The 25,353-nt window shown below is 36.4% G+C and overlaps 2 protein-coding genes across 4 annotated transcripts in view; one reads left to right on the top strand and one right to left on the bottom strand.

Moving 5' to 3' along the window:
• LOC126174868 (ras-related protein Rab-28-like) overlaps positions 1 to 22,816 on the top strand; it is a 52,318-nt gene extending 29,502 nt beyond the window's left edge. For all 3 annotated transcript variants that reach the window (XM_049921274.1, XM_049921276.1, XM_049921275.1), the window contains exons 2-5: positions 2,412 to 2,597; positions 2,675 to 2,804; positions 2,888 to 2,991; positions 20,732 to 22,816. In XM_049921274.1, coding sequence (XP_049777231.1) covers positions 2,412 to 2,597; positions 2,675 to 2,804; positions 2,888 to 2,991; positions 20,732 to 20,905 — 594 coding nt within the window. In that variant the 3' untranslated portion in view covers positions 20,906 to 22,816. The remainder of the gene's footprint in view (positions 1 to 2,411; positions 2,598 to 2,674; positions 2,805 to 2,887; positions 2,992 to 20,731) is intronic.
• Positions 22,817 to 22,828: 12 nt separating this feature from the next.
• LOC126174867 (RNA 3'-terminal phosphate cyclase-like protein) lies at positions 22,829 to 24,507 on the bottom strand. Its single transcript, XM_049921272.1, has 2 exons — positions 22,966 to 24,507; positions 22,829 to 22,933 (listed from the first exon to the last, which is right to left on the bottom strand). The coding sequence occupies exon 1, from the start codon at positions 24,431 to 24,433 to the stop codon at positions 23,267 to 23,269; it is 1,167 nt and encodes a 388-aa protein (XP_049777229.1). The 5' UTR covers positions 24,434 to 24,507; the 3' UTR covers positions 22,829 to 22,933; positions 22,966 to 23,266.
• Positions 24,508 to 25,353: the final 846 nt, after the last annotated feature.

Raw genomic sequence — 25,353 nt, 5'->3', positions numbered from 1 at the left:
CTTCAGCACCACTATTTCCGGATCTTCTCGAAGGTTCCATAGTGCAGCCCTTTCTTCAGCGGCTATATTACTGCATTGGGAAGAAGCTTTCAGAAGAACCAGACAAGTTTCCCTTCTTATTTCTTCAGTAGCGTCCATAGGAAGGCGACGTACAGCTTGTTCAACACCACTTACGAAAATTATAAGAGGTATTGCACTTGGTATAGGTGCAAAATTAAGACCTTTGCCCAAAACTGGCTCTTATATAATAAGACCTAAGTCAAAACAAGTCCCCAGGAGTAGACAACATTCTATTAAAACTTCTGATAGCTTTGGGAGAGCCAGCCATGACAAAACTCTTCCATCTGGTGAGCAAGATGTATGAGACAGGCAAAATACCCTCAGACATAAAGAAGAATATAATAATTCCAATTTCAAAGAAAGCAGGTGCTGACAGGTGTGAGAATTACTGAACTGTCAGTTTAATAAGTTGTGGTAGGAAAATGCTAACATGAATTCTCAACAGAAGAATGGAAAAACTGGTAGAAGCCAACCTCGGGCAAGACCGGTTTGGATTGCAGAGAAATGTAGGAACATGCAAGGCAATACTGACCTTACAACATCTCATAGAAGATAGGCTATGGAAAGGCAAATCTGCATTTATAGCATTTGTAGACTTAGAGGAAGTTTTGAAAATGTTGAGTGGAATACTCTCTTTCAAATTCTAAAGGTGGCAGGGGGTTAAACACAGGGAGCGAATGGCCATTTACAATTTGTACAGAAACCAGAATTGGGATGTTGATTTTGCTTAAAATGCACTTTATGGTGAAATTACTAAGTTCAAAATTCCCTTCTGTTTTGGAATTGCTAAGTTTGTTAATCAACTTGTAAATATCATTTAAAGATATTGACGCCCAAGTTAATTTCTACCTTTCTCTCTGTTTGGCATAAGTGAGCAGAACTTCTGCATCTGAAGTAGTATTAATGAGTGGAGTGTTTACAAAATATGCATTGAGAGTCTCACAGTTAATATAGGCACTGCTTTCTTTATTGGAATTATTAATTTCATTTTTAATGACATATTAGAGTACTTTACACTTTAAAATAAACTCATCATTTGTACTGCACTTAGAAATTTTGATTTAAAATCTATAGTTTTTGTCATATTGCTTTACTTTTCCTTGCCAAAGTCACTTTCATGAGGCCTATTCTTTGGAGTGTTTAGTATTATCCTAATTTGTTTTGATGTGGAGTGTACCATTTGTTGCCAACATGTGGCTTATGTGTAACATTAGTACATCATCTTTTGGTTACAATAGAGCATGTGTTTCCTACTATGTGCCTGGTCTCTGTTAGGAAACCAAAAAACCCTTTATCTATTGTTTTATGAAAGTATCATTTCTCTTCTTGCAAACAACTGTAAGTTGAATCTCATGTGCTTTGTACAACTTCCACTTCTACAGTCTGATCTGCTGTTTGAATAAATTACACTTCATCTTGACACACTATCGGCTTATTTTTCCATTTTGGCAGTGACATTAAGAAATTCTTTGTAGTTTGAATAAAATCATTTTGGGTATTAGGTTGCATTGTTATAAACCTTAAAAACAACTAAAGCAATGACATTTCAATCGTCTTCACAGTAGTCTTTGTGAGGACAATAGACTGTTACTCATGCTGAAGAAGACTTCTGCAAAAGTGGTTGAAACACTGGTGTTTTAGTTGTTTTTAGTATTTCATAATGACATGGCCTAATTCTCAAAACGATTTTATTCAAACTGACACTGGCCATGGAACCTCACACTCTTTTCTCTGTAGGCTCATCTTTATACAGATGGTTGTTGGATCTTGACTGTCCAATATAAAATGTTGAATCAAAATACCTTCAACTGTCTAAATTTCCAGTTGTTATTTTTATTTGTACAACCAGTTTCGGCACTCCATTATGCCATCTTCAGGCCCCGATTGACATGTGGGAAAGATCCCACCTGTGGCCTAGTCAAAAAGGGGCCAGCATTTAGTGAGTGGTATCTGTAGATTTCCTCTTAACACAGCAATCCCTTCAATCATTACTTGCCAAAAGGTGACTGAATGGATCTCTGTGTTAAGAAGAGATCTGCTGATACTAACCACCGAAAGCTAGCCCCTATTTTAACTGGATCAGATGTGGGATTCTTGCTTGCTATGTACCAGTCAGGGGACCTGAAAATGGTGTAATGTAGTGCTGAAACTGGTTGCTAAAACAAAATAACAAGCAGAAATTTAGACAACTGAAGCTATTTTGATTTGACATTTTGTATTCTTTGCTATTGCTTGTCTAAAAATACACATTACAGTATTAAGTTTCAGACCATGTACTTGATTATATGATGAGAAATAATCCATTTGTTAATGTTTGCATAAGGCTAATGTGTGTATGAACTTTGTTTCAGACTTCTTTAGTTTCTCGCTACTGCTATGATCATTTCTCGCGACAGTATTGTCCGACATCTGGAGTAGATTTTTTCCTAAAGAAAGCATCACTTGGTAGCTTAAAAGATATTTCGTTACAAATCTGGGACATAGGTGGTCGTGTGTTATCAGGCAACTTGCTTGATAAATATGTACTTGGAGCTAATGTAAGTTCTTTCTGTAACCTAAAAAACTGTTAAATACAAAATTCTCTATTCTATTATGTGAAATACTGCTTCCACAGATTGTTTATGCAGTGTATGATGTCACTAGTATGCCTAGTTTTGAGGGATTATATTCTTGGCTTGAGGCAGTAAGAAGAATATGTGCTGCTCAGGAACATCAGCCCCTCATTTGTATACTAGGAAATAAATGTAAGTCTACATCTTAAAATTTCAATGTATAGCAATGTATGTTTCCTTTACTTAATGATGATAATAAATTAACTGTCTTTCAGGTGACTTAGAGCATCAAAGATGTGTTCGTCTTGATCGACACAACATGTTTGTTCAGGAAAATAATGTGTCATCATATCTTGTCTCGGCAAGAACAGGAGAAATGGTTAGTATGCTATTAAATCTGAAAATCACAATGAATAACCAATGAAATCAAAGTGAATAAATATGATAAGTCATTCATTCAGGTTTTTAATTAGTAGTATAAATAAACTTGTATGCAAATGATTATGGGCTTTGATGAAAGCTACAATTTATTTGGAGAGAAAAAGTGAACAGCTTGAACATCTTCAAAAGGTAAGCTACCATGTAGACTGACAAGCAACAAAATAGTATTTCACTGGATACTGTACAGAAAAGCATAAGATTAGTGGAAGTCTAGCAAGTGTTCACTAACTATGGTTTTCGCAGATGTCTTCAACTTCTAAGGGTGAACAGACAAATGACATTCAATTATGTGCAGTACAATGCAAGTCTGTCAACTTGAACTCTGTGTATAATATCTAAAAGACCCAGAAAATGAAAATGTTTTGTTCAAAGTAGATTTACCAATCTCAGACCAATCATTAAAGGCATTGATGTATTAGGTTATAACTAGTTACTGTCACTTTACAGTGTATTACAGAAGCTTAAATAGAGAATTTGGACACACAAAATGAATTTTTATTCTTGAAGAATAGCCTTGAGTGAAAGCTTGCTGTGGAAACCATGAACCTTTCACAAAGAAATAAATGCTAATAGTTTTTTTTTCAGAATATGATGGAATACAGTTGGTTGGTTTGTTTTGCTCACATGAGAGTAACAGTGATGAATCGTACTTTGTTTCCTAGCAGTTGCTGCACCATTGCCTCCTTCATAGGAAAATTCAGTGTGACACCCTTGTCAGTAATAAAATGTAATAAACATTGCACATTTCTGCTGTAATAATTGGTTTAACAGCATCCTTAGTACATAGCTCATCTTCTCTTGATATGTCCTCAATAATGTCACATCCATTGCTTGTGTGAGTTGTTTGTACTGCTATAGATGACACCATGTCAACACATTGAGCTTCAGAATGGGTCACATCCAAAACTAAAATCAGTTTTCCTGTGAATCCCAAAATAGTCATGTCATCATTTCTTCTACATTGTGGTAATCAATCAGAAGTCTCATGACTGTTTTTGCTCTGGAATTCATAACAATATCACTGTTGTCTTTAATATTTTTGCCTGCAGTCATAAGACCTTCTTGGTTTGTTCTGATCATTCCACTGATTCGGTACCCCAAAGGTCGATTCATTACTATGCTTCTATACTGATGCTTCATTATCTCAGTTTCATATGTCAGAATGAGTGTTCCAATGCCACTGTCTTTTGATGTCAAGAGCTTCAATGTGATCAACAATGAAGCATACATTCTCTGTGGCTTTGTATCTTGTGAGGGCTGATCTCTCATGAACACTCAATGGTAATCATTATATAAGAATCTCTATTACTTCTATGTCTTTGGCAGGCTCATCCAAATATATATTATGCTCCAAAAACCTCTGCAAAATTTCTCAAATTTATGTTATAGTGGTGGCGACAATTTTGATTCCCTACTGTTGTTCAGAAGAACAAAATTAATTGAAAAAGACATTGTGAAATTTGGTGGAGTAATGACGCTTATCAACTGTTATCATGTCGCACATGTCTTTGCTGTATTTCAAATTGCTCACACAGATACCTATTTTTTGTTTTCTGGACTGCACTGTTGAAAATGCATGTTTGAAAAGGTGCATGGAAGCAGTGGAATGCAAACCTTGAGTCAATTTGAACTCATGAAACTTACATGAACCAATACTGGTACCAACAATCAAGTTTAGCACTGCACTCAGCATACTGCGATATTTCTCTTATACAGCATTACTGATTTTTTCTTCTAATATGTGTGTGTTTAATGCAGGTTGCTGCATGTATTCAAGTTTAGTGACCAGATCCATGGATTGTTCATGTACACCAACTACTGTTATAATGAGTGACTTTATGCTTTCAACAGTCACTCGTTACTATCACAAACTCATCACTGTTTTCATTGATTTTATCTTCCATCTGAACAAGCACAGTATTACTGTGCACATGATCTTCATCTGATTTAAGTTTTAAAACTTCAACTTCTGGTTTGAGCTTGGATAGTTCTGTCATAACTTCATTCCATAATTTGTCCTCTTTTCACATTAACATCCCGATGAGTTCCTTTCATGACTTTTCTAATATTTCTCAACATTCTTATAAATTCTTTTTTACTTAAGTCTCCACCCAATTTAATTAGCATTTAAGATAATCAATTCACTTTTTAATTTGCTGTTTATGATAATTATTTGTTGATTAATGTCAGCAATTTGCTGTTGAAGATAATTATTTATCACCTTAATGTATCGAACAGTTGATTCAGTCCAACCATTGCAGGCTAATAGCTAACCTTTGAAAGGAAATTTTGAACATTGGACTTTAAATTAAAATGATTAGCATCTGCTTTTCAATAGTCCCCTTTCTGAATTTTCAAAGTGGTAATTACAGTCACTATGTATGCTAATAATTACAAACTGTAAGATAACATGTATACAGGAACAAAATTTAGTATATTGAAACTGAAGTATAAAACAATAAAATAATAAATTGCAGTTATTTCACATGGTAAGTTATAAAATTGTTAAAATTAAAGTACATAATTAAACTGAGCACAAAAAATTTCAGTGATAAGGTAGGCTATAGTATTTATTTACAAACTGGTAATAACAAATATTACATTTTCAGTGTGTCATTCCTAAACTACAATGGAGAAATGTTTGCATTAAAAACTTCACGAAGAATGTGAAGAGACTCCTGTACCTACTGTTTCATAGTCAGATGAAGCTGTTGTACCATCACCATGATTAAGTGATATGCTCTGTTTTCTATCAGTTAGGTATGATCTAAGCCACGCTCCTCTTATGTCACTTATGTCATAGACCACTGATTTCATAAGGAGGATCTCATAGTTCACAGAGCTGAAAGCCTCTTTGACTGAGTCCTTACAGCCTGTTTTCTCAGCAACTGTTAGAAAGTGTGTACTAATGACACTTGCAACTGCGCCAATTTCTTTAATCATATTTCCACTGTTTATTATTTCAGTGTTGGATTCACTGACATCTTTCTTCTCCAGCTGCCTTTTACTAACACCCCCAATAGTTTTTATTTTGTTATTGGTGCTTTCTATTTCAGATTTAATATGTAATGTTTTGGAGCACTTTATGATTCTTTTTAATATTTTACCGTATAATCTATAGCGCTCTTTTATTTTAGCCTCGTGGTTATTTCTTACTCAAACTCTTTTTAGAATGTAATTTGATGTACAAATGCAGGGTACAAGTATGGTAACTATTTTGTAAGTAAAAACTAAACTTTATTTATAAAATTATTTTACTTGCAATTATATTTATTTAACAACTAAGATTAAAACAAAATCAGTTACAAAACAAAAAATAGAATCTATGTTAGTCACAGAAACTGGCTACAAAATAATACTTAATAATAGTCTTCCAAGTTTTCTATAAAAATGCTCAGTTACATCAGAAAAGCCAAGAGTGTTGATCACTTTATTCTCAATTGCTAAATGGCTAAGATGACTTTTACCTGTTGTACTCCTTCATCATGTTTTAAAGAGCTTAATCACATTATTTAAAAACCTTTTAACCATAGACAGTGTCACTGGACTCATATAAAAAAGGCTGATTGCAGAATACAGATTCAAAAAAATTGCTTCAAGGCTTTTCTCATTCATGGCACTGAGAAGCTTCAACAGGCCCTTTTCTGATTGGAAGATTGTACTGTACAGGGTGAACATTAATAAAACAGGCAAACTGCAGGGACAGAGTCCTGACGAGAAATGGAGGAAAGAAGGTCCTATGAACATATACCTGGAAATGCATCATTGCCATGGTAGATGTGCTGACAAATGAAAGTTCTTCTGACCATGTGCTGTGAGTTCCTTGTGTGTTGCAGGCTATATGATTGATGCAGCATACTGTAAGCAGCAAAATGTTCCAGTATTCATGTCAAGAACAAGCTGAGATGGTGTTTGTGTGTGGACAAGCAGATGGAAATGGCCAAGAGGCAGAACTTAGTCCTCCAAACCTGGTGTATGCACAGTTCGCCACTCCCTGTACATTTGTCTGTCTGGAAGAACCCATGATCACACAAATGCCCAAAAAGAGCTTGAAATGTTGTGTGATGTGAATAGTATTTCTTTTAGTTTGTTTTGGTATAGCTGTGCTACCTCTCAACTATTTCCACCTCCTTGGTCGTACACAAACACCATCTCAGCTTGTTCACAACATGAATACCAAACCATTCTGCAGTTCACACAGCCTTCAACATGCAAGGAACACAAGGTACACAGTCAGAGGAACTTTCATTTGTCAGCACCATCTACCATAGTGACAATGCATTTCCAGGCACATGTCCATAGGAACTCCCTTCATTCCTAGTCAGGAATCTGTCCCTGCAGTTCATTGTTTTTATTAATGTTCACCCTGTAGATGCTCTTCCTGTTGGAATTTCTTCAACTAAGAAGTCTGAATGTGCCAAGTCTAAAGGATACTTTGAGACAATATTGATGATTTTTAACTTTCAGTTCATCATTTCCTAGGGCCATGAAAGCCAAAACAGGCAAAAATAGATCACAAATTTGTTCACAGCTCACAAATCTTGTTGTCCAGTCTTCCATGACAAAATCCAAAACAGGAAGGGCAACAAAAGATTTGAATTCATTTGATGCTTTCAGGTGTCTTTTCATCTGCATTGGAATTCCTTTTGATAACAAACTCTGGTCAGATGCCAACTGTCTCAGCAACTACTTCTGCTTCATTGAAAATGTTTTCCCATATATTTTGTAGAACCTGCACCACATTAAGTAAGTCTTTAATTAGTTTCATCTCTACACTGAGGGTAATCCCTTTGATCTGTGTAATGATGTTTTTCTGATTAATAGAGGCAAAGATCTTGTCCCAAAATGATGACATCAAGAGGTCTTTGAAAGATCCAAAGTACTTCTTGGGTCTCAAAACAGTATCTCTTCCTGATGTGCCTAATGTAGATATCCTATCCATTAGGAACATGTCTAATACTTTGAGAATCGAAGGATAGTGCTTCAAAATTGGGCACACAGCTTACATTCTTTCACTCCAATGAGCTGCAGAAAGACTTTGCAGAGACAAAGGGACATGCTGTTTCATCAGTCCGCAATGACCAGTTTTTTTTTTTTTTTTTTTTTTTAACTACACTAGTGTGACACTGCCTGTAGCTATTGTCATAGCTCTGAGCATATCAATCTGCAAGTGGTATGCCAAGAAATTGTAATGTGGACAGCATTTCATCAGTTATGGCCTCGCCTGCTTTTCTGCTAATCTTTACAAATTCAGTGAATCTTTCACTAACTTCAAATGACTTTTTTTCTGGATTTTGAAATACATAACACAGAAGAGTAAATTCTGTTGCTGGTGGGATATGTTAAAAGTTGCATCAACACTAATTCCTTAGAAGACGAACTCTTTTCTTTGATGTAAAATGGTTTTCAATAGTTTTTCATCACAAAGAGAAATACATTCATTCTGTGAGTACCATAATAGATAGTGAGCTTGACCTAACATACTTTTGTTCATCAGTTGGTTTTCTTTTACTTTGGTCAGATAGTCACATTTTACTTTGTGATATTTTTCAATCGATTCCAATATTCGCCAAAAGAATTTGATTGTGAACATCACCAATCTGAATATTTGCCATTTGGAAAGCGACACTTCTACTACTTGAGAATAAAGTTGTGTTCAGAATTTTTATATTATAGCTTTCGATCTTGTTGCTTCACAGTTAATCATCTGTGGAAAGTTACTGTCAACACCATGTCCTTTCAATGATATTTGAAGAGTTTTCCATTATAAGTTGTGATTTAGATTCTCAGAGCCTTTTTTCCATGCATACATAACAACTCGTAAAGTTTTTCAGGGTATTTTTTTGTGGAGAACACCCTTCTTTTCAAAATTTACGCCAATTTGATTTAAAAATGCAGCAAGGTAAAAAACATACATAAATAAAATAAAATAATTTAAAAAAAAATACTGTTCTGTGACTCCCTCCAGATTAAACATTCATGTGCAAATTTTTTACTTGTTCTGTTAGTGGTTGTGCATTTCATGAAAACATTTCCCTAAAAGGTGGAGTGTGAAAGACTTTCATGCGGTATGAAAAACTGTGCAACCAGTGTAAGATGATGCTAATCCTGTGGCAGTTCATCACCAGGAGACCAAGTGCCAGGGTCATGCAAAATACAACTGTTGCTGTTATCTGTATTCATTCTATGATCTACATTAGTACATTTTTAATTACTTTCTTGACATACTGGAGAACAGAGCACAAAGGTTGGCTATCTGGGGCTGTTGTAATTTCTGGCTTATCATGAGGTTGAACTTTTTGTAACTCTCCTTTTTCATGACACTTCCAAAATTTATAGTAGTCTGACGATCTTCAGCTATTTTTCCTAATTTCTCTTTTTGCAGCTTTCTTTTTAAAGCTCCAGATTTATGTTCATAACTCGACATCTTAACTTGTTGTTGTATTACATAATCTGAAGTGAAATAACACAGTTCAGCTAAAATACATTTCTGTATGACATATGTCTGCATTTCTCAAATAGGGTTATTAGAAAAGGTTGCTTGTGTCTTAACTTGTTCAAGAATATTTTAACGTAAACAAAATCATAGCAAAACAAAGCACGTTTATATGGTTATCACTTTCAATAGCAGGAGTCAAAAATGACAGAAGTCAATCCTTGTCACACGAACAGATGGAATACGACTAGTGAGCAATGGATTGCATCTGTTTTTAGGGCAAAGAGGAAAAGGGAAATGGCTAGCAAAAAAGTAGCCAAAGGAGGAAGGGAGGTTGGGGAAGTGGGGAAGAGGGAGGGGCTGTGGTCCTTACTATGCTAATATGCATGTTAAGTTCACACAACACATGCAATGACACTAATTACCAGAACCAATTTTACTATGGTTTATCATAAATATCTGTTTTAAATTTGGGCTATAATTAGCCGCAGAATCTTCTAAAATTTCATTGGATGCATAAAAATATGCAAAATGTTTTTTTCTAGTTTCTATTAAACTGTAATAATTAAAAAAGTAAGTTGCATATGACAGGACCCTGACTCCCTTCAGGTCTGGGCTCTGTGCCCAGGGGGTTCACCCAGCCCTACCCTTGAGGGGGCCATGTTTATAGTACTAGTAATACCCCTACAATTGTCACTGAAGATGTTGTTAATAAGGCTTATACAGCCATCTGTCACTCAGGATGGAAATTCAACTACTGAAATTAAGTTAAAAGTTTGTAACAAATCTTCAATTCAACAAATGTTTCATTTCTTTTTCATTTGATCTCTGTTGTATTTAATATTGATGGAGGATTATTTAGCTTTCATGAAATATCAACGTCCTTAATGTGTGTACTTTGTCCTCTTCCTGACTAATGTTCCACTTTCTTCATTTGTTTATTGTTTCACTTTCTTTTTGTCCATGATGTATCAACACTATTTGACATAAAAAAATCATGAACTGAGAGTCAGTCAAATGCTAAACACAAATGAAGAACACCAGCAACTGGCTTACACAGTAATAAATATTAGATTTATTGTTTTGCCACTACAACTTATCCCCTGCCTGCAGTCAGTACCTCTTGGTAGAAGTCATCAGAGCTACTGCCAAGCTACTTCTGCCCCTCATTTCTACTGTAGAAAATGATCTGTATGGGTCACAGAGTTGCTGGCAATGAATAGCACAGTCTACCCACACATTTTCTCATCATGCATCTGCAAATGTCCTAATCCCACCCACTTACAGAACTCTTGGCAGCAAAAGTTGCAGTGGCCAAACAGTACCAATACCACCAAATTTGAACACCTAAGCAGGGAGGGAGAATGTATAAATGTGTCATTTTGACATGCATTTAATGCAATTGGGACTGCACCATCCAAAAGCGGACATGCTATGTCGGGAAAATGTGATAATCAGGGGTGTACTAATGAAGTTTCACTGTATTAGTAAAATTATAATAAAATTAGTTATACACATGCATGATGATGTATAACTGACAATGATACAGAAATTTTTGCACTTCTGATAATTATGAGAAAAATCTCAAATTTAATCAGCCGAATTGTGTACCCTCACACATGCTGCCCAATATAAATGAACAAGATTGTTTCTATTTTCTAAATAATCTAATTCAAAGATGAAATATCATAATAAGAATCATTCTTTTTAATTATACTTCAAATAATCAAGTGTTAATCATGTTTATTTATTCTCATTAATTAATTATTAAACCACTCAAAATATCTATCCCATTCCTTGTTTGCTTATAAAGCCACAAGTTTATGAATTTTATCGGGTATGTATACCCATTTTTTATACCAGTGCCCACGGCTTTGCTTGCATATCTGTAGTTTTGTTACGATCAGTGATGGTATAACATCAGCTGTCATTATGCGTCTGCCTGTTTGAGTAAGAACAGCTGCAACTGCCCCAATACACGATGACATGGAGTGCCTAGCAGTGCGTTTACAGGGGCATGGGCAGGAGTGCACATGTATGGATCATGCTATTGAAGAATCTGTACATTATATCTACATCTACATACATACGCCACAATCCACCATACGGTGTGTGGCGGAGGGTACCTCGTACCACAACTAGCATCTTCTCTCCCTGTTCCACTCCCAAACAAAACGAGGGAAAAATGACTGCCTATATGCCTCTGTACGAGTCCTAATCTCTCTTATCTTTGTGATCTTTCCGCGAAATGTAAGTTGGCGGCAGTATACAGTTTGTACATTACGCAAAAAATTTAATAATTTTTTTGGCATGACTGATGAAAAGAGATGTTCCATCCCCTACTTCGCCCTCTTAATAGCCAACTGAATTTTTATTTTTTACTTGCTAAAGTAACCTGTGTTTTTCCTCTGGGTTCAAGATATGTGAATACCAAATTTCATCGAAATTGTTTCAGTGATTTAGTTACCAAAATGTAACAGACAGAGTTACTTTCACATTTATAATATTACTATGGATTATTGTTCTTGACTAGCAAATGCTACAACGCTTTGCATCCCTTCTTGCCCCCACCTCTCTCTGTCCATCACCTCCTACCCCTCTCTCTGTTGGTATCCTACCCTGTATTTCTCTCCACCTCCTCCTCGCCCCCTCTCTATCCTCATACACACCCTGCCCCTCCATCTCCTCTTCACCTCTCTCTCTGACGTTGATTGAGCCTTGTTATTGCCAAGGGATCATTGGTAAACAGGGTATGACAGACACCTCCTGCTTCAATGACAGTATTTTGCTTAGTTTTATTCAGCAAATGGACAGAATTACAATGTTTCAGTTGATTGAGATTCCATAGTAGTATCGTAATCGTAAGCAGATAAGCCATGAAAACAACTTCTCTGTTTTCTGTAAAACCAATAATGAAGAAGAAAACAAAACAGCACATTGTTGTGTGAACAATTTTTCTTTGAAAATATACAAGAGTGTTCCTTTGAATTTTTCATGCAAAAACTCTTAAAGCTTTTAAAATAAAACAAATTTTGTTAACATTCTACAGCTTTATTCTTTATGCCTCCATATTTATTTTTCAACATAGTCACCCTGGTGACCAACACATTTCTCCCTACAAGTGATCTGTTTGTTGATAATTATCATTGTAAACTGTTTGCAAAGCCACAGCCTCACCTCTGCTTGCACTGCTCCATCACCATCAAAATGAAGTCCTCAAAGGTGTTCTTTAGCTTTTGGGAATAGATAAAAATTAGATGGGGTGAAGTCTGGGCTGCATGGAGGATGATCAATGACAGTGAAACCAAGGTGTTGTGGATTGTTGCAGATGTTGTAGCACTAAAGTATAGTGTGGCATTGTCAAGCTGAAGGAAAGGGTGCTCCATGTGTGGATGAACTCTCCGAATTCCTGCTTTCGGTTTTCTCATGCAATGATATGGTGATGTTACTCCCTGTCATGTTACCCACAACTACTCAGAGCCCTCCAACAGCATAGGGTTCCAACTTGTGTCAGTGAAGTGCAAAAGTTGACTGAGCAATATGCATGACATTTAATACCTCAATCGTTGTTGAGAATAGAATAAAAATGCAAAAGCATTACTTTTCAGCACTCCCCCATACATATAAGGAGAAATAATACATATGGAAAGAACAATTTGTCTAATGGTGTACACGCCTTCCTATTGTAGTCAAAACTGAGTGCAAGAATGAAATTAAATTGCACATACTCATAGCATAGCACAGCACAGCACAGCACAGCACAACATAACATTTTCTTTCTCACAGTCAGTTTTAACGGAAAACCTGTACATTGTCGTTAAAAAAGGATATACAGCCTATGTCTGTCTGAATCATCACATAAAAATTTGAAGTAATTAATTGAAGAACTGTGCAAGATATTTGGTAATAAGGTTTCCCCTTTTTATATTAAATATATATCCCCTGTATTAAAACATAAAGGGTGAGTGACTTGTAACAACCCAGTTACATCATGAATGGTTACAAATATTGACAAATCTTAAGAGCATTGAGGGGCACGTATTTTTTTTTTTTTTTTGTTTGGTTGATGCTTTTAGTGCTGATATCAATGGAGTTATGGAAGAAAGTGTGTTTTTATAAATGGAGCTGTATACTTTGTATAACTACATTCAATAGCACTTGAGAAGGCAGTTAAAGTGATTAGCATTTGCTAATTTTGATCTTGAAACCTATCATAAAAAAATTCGAGAAACATCCTAGGATTTGAGAGCAGTGGCCAAAGCTCTTGTGCTACACCATGTCAGAATGCCAACACATTTGCCTGCTTACTTTGCTGCACTGCAGGCCATGTGTGTCTGCTTCAGCATCGTTGTGTGCAGATATGTACACCAGTGAGGAGAAGTTGGATATACTACTTTTATATGGTGAATGTAAAAGAAATGCTGTTGTACAGCAGTGTAGGGTTATCTGTCTGGATTGACAATATCCTACGTGCCAGGCAGTTGCATGAATTATTAAGACGCTAGTATAGACAGGCTGCTTGAATGTCAAAAAGAGGACTAGAAAGAAGGCAGCTGACAGAGAACATGAAAAAACTGTTCTGACTATGGCACTAATGAATCCACACAGTGATGAGACATATTGCCAAGAAATGTGAAATCAGCCACACAAGTATCATTCACATCCTGCATCAATGGAATTTTCATCTGCGCTACGTCAGGCACTTGATGAATGTGATTTCAAACGCTGTACAGAATTTTTTTCAGTTTGCCCTTAAGCAACTGAAAGTTGACCTTTGTTTTTCCAACATTTTTTATCGATGAAGCTATGTTTACTAACCATGCTAATGTAAATTTTTATGACATGCACTACTGGGCAGCTCAAAAACAACATTGGGTTCTTCAGGAGCAACATCAATGGCTGTGGAGTGTAAACTTATGGTATGGCATCATAAGAAATTATATTGTGGGACCTTACTTCATCGCAGGTGTTCTAAATGGACATTTGTAAGCACACTTTCTGACAAACATTCTGCCAGTTCTCCCAGAAGAGGTTCCAGTGGATATTCAATAGTGTATATGGCTGCAACATGACAGTTGTCCAACTCACTCATCCCAGGTTACAACACACGTGCTGAATGAGTACTTTCCTGGACGTTGGAGCGGATGAAATTTTGTTGTCAAATGGCGTGTGAGGTTCCTCACTTCTTGATTTCTTGCTTTGGGGAGCGCTTAAAGATGCAGTCGATGATCAAGGCTCAACTATGCCAGATGACAAGGGTCATCAAATTGCCAGTGTATGCTCTACGATATAATCCACTGTATTTACATCCATTCATTGTTCCTTCAAATGGCAACTGCAAATGTTTCTTTCAGCCCATGGTCACCAGTTTGAACACATGCTTAAATAAAGGATAAAGTTATTTTTTTTGAAAAACAAAATTTATGTTATGTGATTTGGATGGTTACCAAATCGTTGTTAGTAAATTGTTTATTTCAGTTACGTGTGTACAAAACTGTATTGCTATGTGAAATAAGTTGACAGTGTTTATTGTTCCAACAGCACATATTTTATCTCTAAGAAGCACCCAGCGATGTACATGAAAAGATAGGTCAAATCTTCCTTGTAACATTTTAATACAGTAGTTGCTTTTTGCAACACGTAAGACCTCTTTATTTTTGAAGAATGAACAGCTGATTTCTCTGTTTCAGTTCAATAAATCTGGGAGGATACACAAATGTGAAATAGTTTTCCAAAGCCCTTTCTGATACGCTAGATTCTAGCCTATGTCATATTTCCAAATACAGTGTTCGTAGGTGAACCTGCATCTAGGTCAAAAGTTGGTTCAAGGGGAAATAAAACTTTATTCTCTTAGTGCAGGCCTGTCTTACAGTATACAACTACACAGTCTCGTCCAAGATGTCTGCTTGGCAGTGTTTGCACTGAAAATGCCATTTCTGGACTCTGTGCTCCACATTTTAGGATATTTCTCAAATTTTTTTATGACGGGTTTCAACATCAATGTTAACAAACACTGTAATTGTCTTCTCAAGAGCTGTTGAATGCAATTGTAAAAAGTATACAGTTCCATTTAAAAAACAGTACTTGCTTCAGTATCTCTGTTGATACTAGCACTAAAAATATTAATAAAAAAAATGTGCCTCTTGATGCTTTAACACCTGCCAAAAACCACATTTTGATATGTATAACCATTCAGAAAATAAAAGGTGTGTTATGTCTTGTATAATTACATACAATTCCTTCCTCCCCCCCCATGAACCTTGCCATTGGTGGGGAGGCTTGCGCGCCTCAGCGATACAGATGGCTGTACCGTAGGTGCAACCACCACAACGGAGGGGTATATGTTGAGAGGCCAGACAAACATGTGGTTCCTGAAGAGTTTTTTCAGTAGTTTCAGGGGCAACAGTCTGGATGATTGACTGATCTGGCCTTGTAACACTAACCAAAACGGCCTTGCTGTGCTGGTGCTGCGAACGGCTGAAAGCAAGGGGAAACTACAGCCGTAATTTTTTCCAAGGGCATGCAGCTTTACTGTATGGTTAACTGATGATGGCGTCCTCTTGGGTAAAATATTCCGGAGGTAAAATAGTCCCCCATTCGGATCTCCGGGCAGAGACTACTCAGGAAGACGTCGTTATCAGGAGAAAGAAAACTGGCGTTCTACGGATCGGAGCGTGGAATGTCAGATCCCTTAATCGAGCAGGTAGGTTAGAAAATTTAAAAAGGGAAATGGATAGGTTAAAGTCAGATATAGTGGGAATTAGTGAAGTTCGGTGGCAGGAGAAACATGACTTTTGGTTAGGTGAATACAGGGTTATAAATACAAAATCAAATAGGGGTAATGCAGGAGTAGGTTCAATAATAAATAAAAAAAAATAGGACTGCAGGTAAGCTATTACAAACAGCATAGTGAACGCATTATTGTGGCCAAGATAGACATGCAGCCCATGCCTACTACAGTAGTACAAGCTTATATGCCAACTAGCTCTGCAGATGAAGAAGAAATTGATGAAATGTATGATGAGATAAAAGAAGTTATTCAGGTAGTGAAGGGAGACGAAAATTTAATAGTCATGGGTGACTGGAATTCGAGAGTAGGAAAATGGAGAGAAGGAAACATAGTAGGTGAATATGGATTGAGGGTAAGAAATGAAAGAGGAAGTCATCTGGTAGAATTTTGCACAGAGCATAACTTAATCATAGCTAACACTTGGTTCATGAATCATAAAAGAAGGTTGTATACATGGAAGAATCCTGGAGATACTAGAAGGTATCAGATAGATTATATAATGGTAAGACAGAGATTTAGGAACCATACCAGAAGTATGTTGTTGCTAATGGCAGTTACATTGAAGGCCAGTAAAGGCATTTTGTTTTGTAACTCTTATTTCCTTTACTTTTTGACACTATTCTTCCAACTTTTCAGACACATCTTGTGTAACACTTCCCGCAACACATTTCTCACGTTCCTCGAGAATTATTTTCCCGTGAAACATTTAAAATAGGTTGCTACCACTAACAGGCAAGCTGTATGGCTCACTAGGAGGATAAGGATGACATGTAGAACAAAGTGGGAATTACCTCAAAATATTAGTATCAATCAAGTTGCAGAAGTCTATATTACAAACAGTATGGTAAGTGCTTAAAAATGTTAGGAAGGTAAACAGCATGTTATATGCAAACAGACTGGCTAATTTTCAGAACAAAATAAAAACCATGTGGTAAATCATTAACGAAGTGTTTGGCTTACAGTAAGAGTTTGAGAATATAAAGTCAGTACATAGGAGAATCTTTTTGTTACTGACAAGTGACAAATATGTATAGTATTCAACAATCACTTTCTGAATACAGTAGGTGAATTAAATAAAAACTTAGTTTCTGCAGGGAATCCTATAACTCTCTTAGCAAATTATAACAATGGAAATTGATGGGTAGAATAATATGGAAAATAAAGGAAAGTTTTGTCAGGATTGGCTCTCCCAAGGCTGTCAGTAGTTCTTATGGAATGTTGTCTACTCCCGGGGCCTTGTTTCGACTAAGGTCCTGTTTCCTTTATTTTATAAGACCATTCTGTATCTACACTAGAAACATTTAACATGTCTGAAAGGCCATTTACACTTTTACTAATAGAATGACCTTCTAGAAAAGAAAAATGAAAAAAAAAATGTTGCTTTATTGATTCCCTGTGCTATAGTTGGAAAGAACAAAGTCAGATGATGTAAATTTAGATCTTTCAACATTATTCTCCTTCCACAATCACTTGCAAAAGTAATATTGAAGCCACCGCATACAACTAATTTTTGGTACTGTCTCTAGCTCAAACAGAAATGTTCTGAAATCAGGGTTAGGCAACAAACATAACTATAATTAAAAGTATAGTTTCACTACATTCAGTTGCTCCTGCACTCAGTGGTCTGTCCAGTGCTTTTGTTTGTCAATAAATTCAAATGGAATACTGTTTTTCCCATACATGGCCACTCCCCCACTTTGCAGAGCTTCTTGAAAAACAGACAGCTAATTGACACCAGTATAGGACAGCTCTGAATTGTCACACTGGTTAAGTAGTGCTCTGATACATCAATAATCTCAGAGTCAACATTAACAATCAGTTCACTTACTTTATTTTTAATGATTCATCTTTTAATGAAATATGCTCTAATTTCTTGAAAGTGGTTCCTTTGTTATGAGAGACTTCCCTTAAGCAGCAATACCTATCAGCTGACTTTAATATAAAAAGGTGTAACTCTTAACATCAATTACTTCAGCAATTTTCCCATAAGTGATCCCAGCACCCTCCACTACACTGTCACCCATAAGCTTTGCCAACCTGCACGGCCATGCCTAGTGCAACCCAGTCTATTGACAGACTTAACTGGCATCACTGCAACTTGGGCCATACCCCCGCCAGCAGTGCCTTCTCAAGCTCCATGTTAATAAGCCCAATAGCTGTATTAAGACGAGGCTGATTATGTTACTGAAACAACTGCATGAGGTGCACATCGGTGCTTCAGATCTGAGTAGCTACTATTCCACGTTATCATACAAGTGATGGTAAAATTGAAATGAGACCAGTAAAACAACACAATAATTCTGTGAAACTGATGCCTTTTGATTATGACTTATTCTTTTTGAAATGTTGCAATATAACATCAATAATATAGTATTCCTGAAATTTCATATGCTGAGACGAATATGCCGTATTTGGCCAGGTCTAGGTTTGGCTAACAAAGTTTACTGAACTGCAGGCACATTATTGTTATTAGTCCTCTACAATGTAAATTTAGTACATACTTCAGTAACTAATTGTGATACAACAAAGACATACTCATTTAAAAAAAAGACAACCTGATTGATACCAGAATTTCAGATGTGATTTCTGCATATTTTTACTTTTGCTTTTTTTTTCTAGTTACTCTTTCCATGTACCCATTCTCTCTTTCAACATTATACAAAAGGTAACTGGCTGAAGGGCACAAATCTTTTCTACCCTGTTCACCATTCTCTACTCTTGCCTGCATCATCTATAGCTTCATGAGAGAGCCTCAAAGTACTTAATTCATCCCCTTTGCAGGCACTCAGTGACAAACCAACCCACAATCCTCATAATACTTGACACAAAAGGTACTTACCTTCCAACAAGCTGTATAGCAAAGTATAATATGCACTTGTCAGCAAGTATGTAGAAATACACACTACAAAGACATTCATTTACAGAGTACTACAAAGACATTCATTTACAGAGTATTTTGCCTTGCAAAAAAATGACGCGACTGTAGCTGATTACTGCTGCCATCAGCAAATTATAATGTGCACAGTAATCCAATGTCGAGCTAACTCTAAAATACTATGTAGATTGTCATCTACGATCATCTTGTGGTACAACACTTGGTCTTCTTTTAATCCTTCCATTCATAGTCCATCATTCTTGGGGTTTTCTCAAATAATTCCAGGCAAGATTCATTTCCTTGCAATAATGCTTACCTTTTCTTTAAACCAAATAAAAAATAACAAGTCATTTAAACAAGTGCTTTGTAGGGCAAGCCTGTAATAAAAGTGGGATAAGAGCACCTGAAAAATGAATTCTCTCTAATAGAATATCCTCGTTCCGTCATCTCATTCATGATGCTGAATGCCCTAGTTCCACTTTGGAAACAAAAGTGATGTAAGCTGCCCTTGAAGCAGCATTTATGACCCTTATCCACTGTTTTCAGACAATATAAATGAAGTATTTCATATAAAAGTTTAATTAACTGAATTTATTGAAATAGTGCAAAGTGAAAGTGTTTGGAAAAACTGGCCAGAGCTTACTAAGGAAGAGGAACATCTGTTGTGAGCCAAAGAAGAAACTTTTCTACCTTAGAAACAGAGAAAAACAATCTTGGTTGAACAAGATGGATTTATTTAATCTTCACATGTGATACATTTCACCTGTTGTTGGCATCATCAGACAATCGATAAGAACTCTTGCTAATCACGACCGAGGTGTCGAACGTAATTAATAGTCCCATAAAATTGGTAAGTAACAGTCAGATAACTACTGTCAACACCTCATTACATCACCAATAAAATCCTTCCTACTCGTAACTGAGGCATCAAACGTGATTAAGATTCCCAAAGAAGTGAGGAAACGGCCAGATAGCCATTGTCAATGCTTCATTACATCACCCACGAAGAAACTGCTCCATGAACACTGTTGTGGTATGACAGCACATGCTCACAGTATTGTGGACAGAACATATTTGTGTTCAAGGGCCGCTTTCTTCATGTGTGATGTAATGAAGCATTGACAGTGGTTATGTGGCTGTTTCCTCCAGTTCTTCGGGAATCTTAATCACATTTGATGCCTCGGTTACGAGATGGAAGAATTTTATCAGTGATGTACTAAAGCATTGACTGAGGCTATCTGGCTGTTACACTGATTCTCGGGGCTTTTAATAACGTTCGGCGCATCGGTCACAATTAGAATGTTTTTATCGATTGTCTGGTGACGTCTAAGAACAGGTGAAATGTGTGTCATGTTAAGATTAAATAAACCTATCTTCTGCAACAAAGATTGATATTTCTGTAACTAAAGATATATTACGGTTGCTGTACCAGTGCACTGCAATAGTTATGGAGTGGAGCGATTTTAATTATTTTTCTATCTCATTTTTTCCTTGCTGTGTGGTTTACGCAGTCAATGTAGTTCTTTACAAACTAACTCCATAGAACTTTACTATTTTTAAATGTTTTATTTCAACAGGTGGCTCTATGCTTCCAGAAGATGGTAGCTCATGTGTTGGGCATCCAATTATCTCGAGCTGAGCAAGAAGAGCAACAACCTGTTATGAGAGCAGAAATTGTGGCTGCTCCACCTGTTATTCCAGAGAACTCTTCAACCATTACACGCACCTCTTCAGTTTGTGTTATCCAGTGAATGTCACATTGTTGCTTTGTATCATCCTTTTGTAATTTTTAAATCTCTCTCCAATAGGTCTGAAGAAAGCTAATAATTGTTCACAAACACTGTTCTGAGAAATTACCAAACAGTACAGCTGTTATTATCTTGAAGGGACTATAAACTGGAAAATAAATATAATAAGATGAAAAATTAAATGAACACTAATAGGAAACTACATACACAATGGCTACTGTATAAATAGTGCTTAACATTTTAATCTTTTAATTTATATACTATAAAACAATAAAACATGGAAAAATCATTATTTTCAATCAATTGCATGGTGTAAGTTGAGTTCACAAGTGGAGATTCATGCATTCTGCTTCTAATTAAAAAATGTTCTTGATGGCTGACATGTATTTCAGACTGATTCTTGTTCTGCAGTAATATGTCTCACATGGTTCTGACAGTGATACCTTTTCAAATAATATTCCTTTAATAGTGAGATGATCGCAACTAGAGGGCTAGGCAAGTATGGTGAAACAGATAAACAGTGATCTCACTGATGTAATCATCTCAGAATGTGTATAAAGTCATTTACAAAAAACCATTAGAAAACTAAATGAGGTCTCTGCAGAAATATAGGAATACTTGAGGTGACACTGCCCCTATGAATTATCTTAGAAAATCGACTGAAGAAAGGCAAACCTACATTTCCAGCAATTGTAGAGTTAGATAAAGCTTTCACTCTTTGAAATCTGGATGGTAGTGAGGATAAAATAACTGGACTGAAAGGTTATCTACAACTCACCCAGAAATCAGACTGTAGAAATCAGAAAGCACAAAAGCAAAGCAGTAGATGTAAAGGGTGCGAGATGGGGCAGTAGCCTATCACCAGTGTCATCCAATGTGTTTGTCGAGTGAGCAGTAAAGGAAACCAGGGAGAAATTTAGAAAGGGAATTAGAGTTTGAGCAAAGGAGTAAAACTCTGATATTTGCTGACAGTGAAATTCTGTCAGACAGCAAAGGCCTTGGAAGATCAGTTGAACAGAATGGATAGTGTCTTGGGATTAATATAAACAAATGTAAGGTAAATTTAACGGAATTTACTCAAGCAAAATCAGTCAAACCTGAGGAAATTAGATAAACAAATGAGATACTAAAAAATCAGAAGATTTGAACAGAAAAATAAATGGTGATGGCTAAAGCAGAGAGGGTACAAAATGTAGATGGACAATAGCAACGAAAGAGTATCTGTTGAAAAGGAATTTGTTAACATGAAATAGTGATTTAAGTGTTAGTATGTCTTTTCCTGAAGGAATTTGGCTGGATGATGTCTTGCGTGGAAGTGAAGTGTGGGCGATAAGCAGTTCCGAGAATAGAAACTTTTAAAATTTGATGCTACAGAATCAGATGGGTAGGTCAAGTATTGAAGTAGGTACTGACTAGAATTGAGGAGAAAAGAAATCCTTGCAGTTTGGCTTTCAAGCAACTGGGAAGCACATATAACTTCAGTCTGTGTTGGAAAGTTAATTTTATTACCTACCAAATTCATTACCTTGCTAGGTGGACAGTTGAAAATTTTTATGATTCTATACATCACTCCTTTCCGTGCCTTGGTACAACAGAGTGATGGACTGTGTAAGACATTTCTCTACCCAGTATTACTTGTATAAATGTTAGTGTTATTTTTGAACTGTGATTGGTTGTTGACACCAAATCTCTAAGGAGTAAATGTACTGCCAGGCTCTTAACAGTAGTCCCAATAGTCTAGTGAGCTTTCTACAAGAAGTTATAGTGTGACACAATCTATTATCCACACTTGTCTGCAAGTTAACACATTCTTCCTCCATGATGAGTTGTGCCATAATACAGTACTGAAAACAATGTCAGTGGTTTACACTTTCATCTCCAAAATCTGTTATCTGTGATACAAAGGCTACAAAGCTGTCATTTAAAATGGCTTCTATTTCAGGTTATCAATATAGATACCTAAGACTTTAAAGAGTACTGATTCATTTATTGAGTCACCCTCATACATATTGTATAAAATTGTGGTCAGAGCTCGTATAGCGTAAATTGCATGTAGAGTAGACTCTTGCCCATCCAGGGTTATGCACACCAAGAAAAAAAATTTGACCTACATATTTTGGCATGTGGTGTCTAGTTAATAAATACAATTCCACATCTTGTCACTTATGATGATCATGCAAAATGAGAAGAAAGCTACTGTTTACATATTTCATATTATAGACATATTTTGCAACCAGTTCAGTAATCTTCCTCCTGCACAATATCTGCCAAAATAACAGAGGGCTGTCAAAGTTGCAACCTACTACAGAACATTATAAAATGTTCGTCACTCAAATTGAATCATGTGCTCATAAACACACACTACTATGCTACTCTCTTACTTAGATTTGTAAAGCCTACACCAACACAAGTTAATTTCACTTTCTTGGAACCAACATTTAGTTCATCTTCATTATCTATAGTCTCTATTACATCAAGTTTAAAAGCCAAATTAAAGAACTCTTTCATGTGACGAAGAAACTGTATTGCATAAGGTGATAGTGGTCCAGTGATACACACTGATACATCTTTTGGTGTGAGAGCCATAAATAACGTGGTGTGGCTCTGAAACACCGAATCTACACAGCCACCCCTGTACACTTCTTCCAACAGTCGATATGCTGCTTCTCTTCCTATATCTTCTGGTACTGATGGAGGCAGATTTGCTCCAGCAGCTCTGGAAACCATTTCACCAGTATATACTACACCTGACGTTGTTTCAGCGTACAAAGCAATTCCGAAGCCTGGCGACTTGCCTGATTTCGTGCCAGTACAGTGGTCAGTATGAATGTACACATCAGGCAAAAACTTTAGAATAATGCCTTTCGCTGATTCTACTATTCTGTTCGCAATCGCTGGTGAAACACGTACTGCATAAACTACACCACGTACACGTTTAATTTTTCCAGGTTCTTCTAACTGCAAAGGTTTCAACTGCTTCCTTACTGGGCACTTGAAAAAAATTTCACCGCCACCACCTGGCGCCATACCACGCTTTGTGATTGAGAATTCAAGTCCCTCATCTGTTCCAAGAAATCTTCGTAGGATTGGACGGGCAACATTATGTAGCACATCGACTGAAACGTCTGTCGCACAATTTGTAACACCTTTCAAAACAGCATTTAGCGGTTTCTTGCAAAAAGGAGCAAGAGCTATTAGCACTTCCAAATAGTAACCAATACCTCTAGCTTTACAGCATTCGTGTTCAACATGTCCTCCAAATAGCAATCCAGGTTGATAAAATAAGGAGGTCCCTGTCTCATTAACCTCTACAGTTGAGCCATTCGTCACCTTATCTAACAACCTCACAAGATTCACTTCAAACTCTTTAAGGCCTGGGTCGTCACTTCGTGATCTAATATTCTTAACTTTGACAGCTTTTCCACTTAACGTCGACAATATTAACCGCTGTCGTAAATAGTTGCTTCCATCAAATTTTAAAACATCACTCACTTCCGCCATCGTTGTCTGCACATGGCCACATGCAAACATTATTGTAAGTAAACACTTTCAGGGATGGGCGTTTAATTGCAATTAATCGATAAATCGTAATTATTGTGGTAATCGATTACGTGCAGTCACGATATACATCCGTGCTTAATTCGCTCCATTCCTAAAATAAGTCTTGACAGTGCAGTCAACCAATGAGAATGGAGTTAGCAACTGATAAAGGATTGTAAATAATATTGCAAGTTCATTATTGTGTCTGTTACATGTGCGCAAGTATATTTGATGTATTTGTTTTGTGTATTAGAGATCTGTGAAGTTTTTTTTCTTAAATATATAGTTTTGTGGTTTGGTGCTAGAAGTGCCAATGTCCAAAATCAACGTTTTTCAGTTATTGGCTCTACGACACTATCCGTAAGGTCACAGTTTTGGTGTAAAAAAGGCCAATGTCCAGCTCCTTTATTAACAGAGATACAGATTCATTTAGGGCACATGTCCAGACGGAATGTCAGAATAGCATTAATGGGAAGAAAGACCAGTATACACTTAAGCCCGTTTGAAATATATTTTTGTATAAATAAAAGGGTCAATCTGCACATTGGCCCTTTTAACCCATATGCGTTTGTGACATTGCCCCCCCCCCTCCCCCCGTCAAGCAACGTGCATTGACATTGTTGTATAACCTTGTGTTGACACTGTTGTGTAATTGTGTGTTGACACTGTATTGAAATCGCTTGTCGAGATTGTTTTGTAGTGTTTGTTTAAACGCCAGTTAGATCATTGTTACAAAGGTTACAAGATGGCAACAAGAGGGAAAAAGCTGCTACAAATGGGTTTGAGAGACACTCCAAGCAAAGGTAATGAAAACTTGTTTTATTCCTTTTACTTTATTACACTTGACTCTTAAGCATTAGTTTTGTTTGCTTTACGCTATAATAATCAGTATAAAATTGGCAATTATTAGT

Source organism: Schistocerca cancellata, chromosome 3, assembly GCF_023864275.1.
Source record: "Schistocerca cancellata isolate TAMUIC-IGC-003103 chromosome 3, iqSchCanc2.1, whole genome shotgun sequence".
Lineage (NCBI taxonomy): Eukaryota > Metazoa > Arthropoda > Insecta > Orthoptera > Acrididae > Schistocerca > Schistocerca cancellata.
This window is presented reverse-complemented; position numbering and strand designations above follow the sequence as displayed.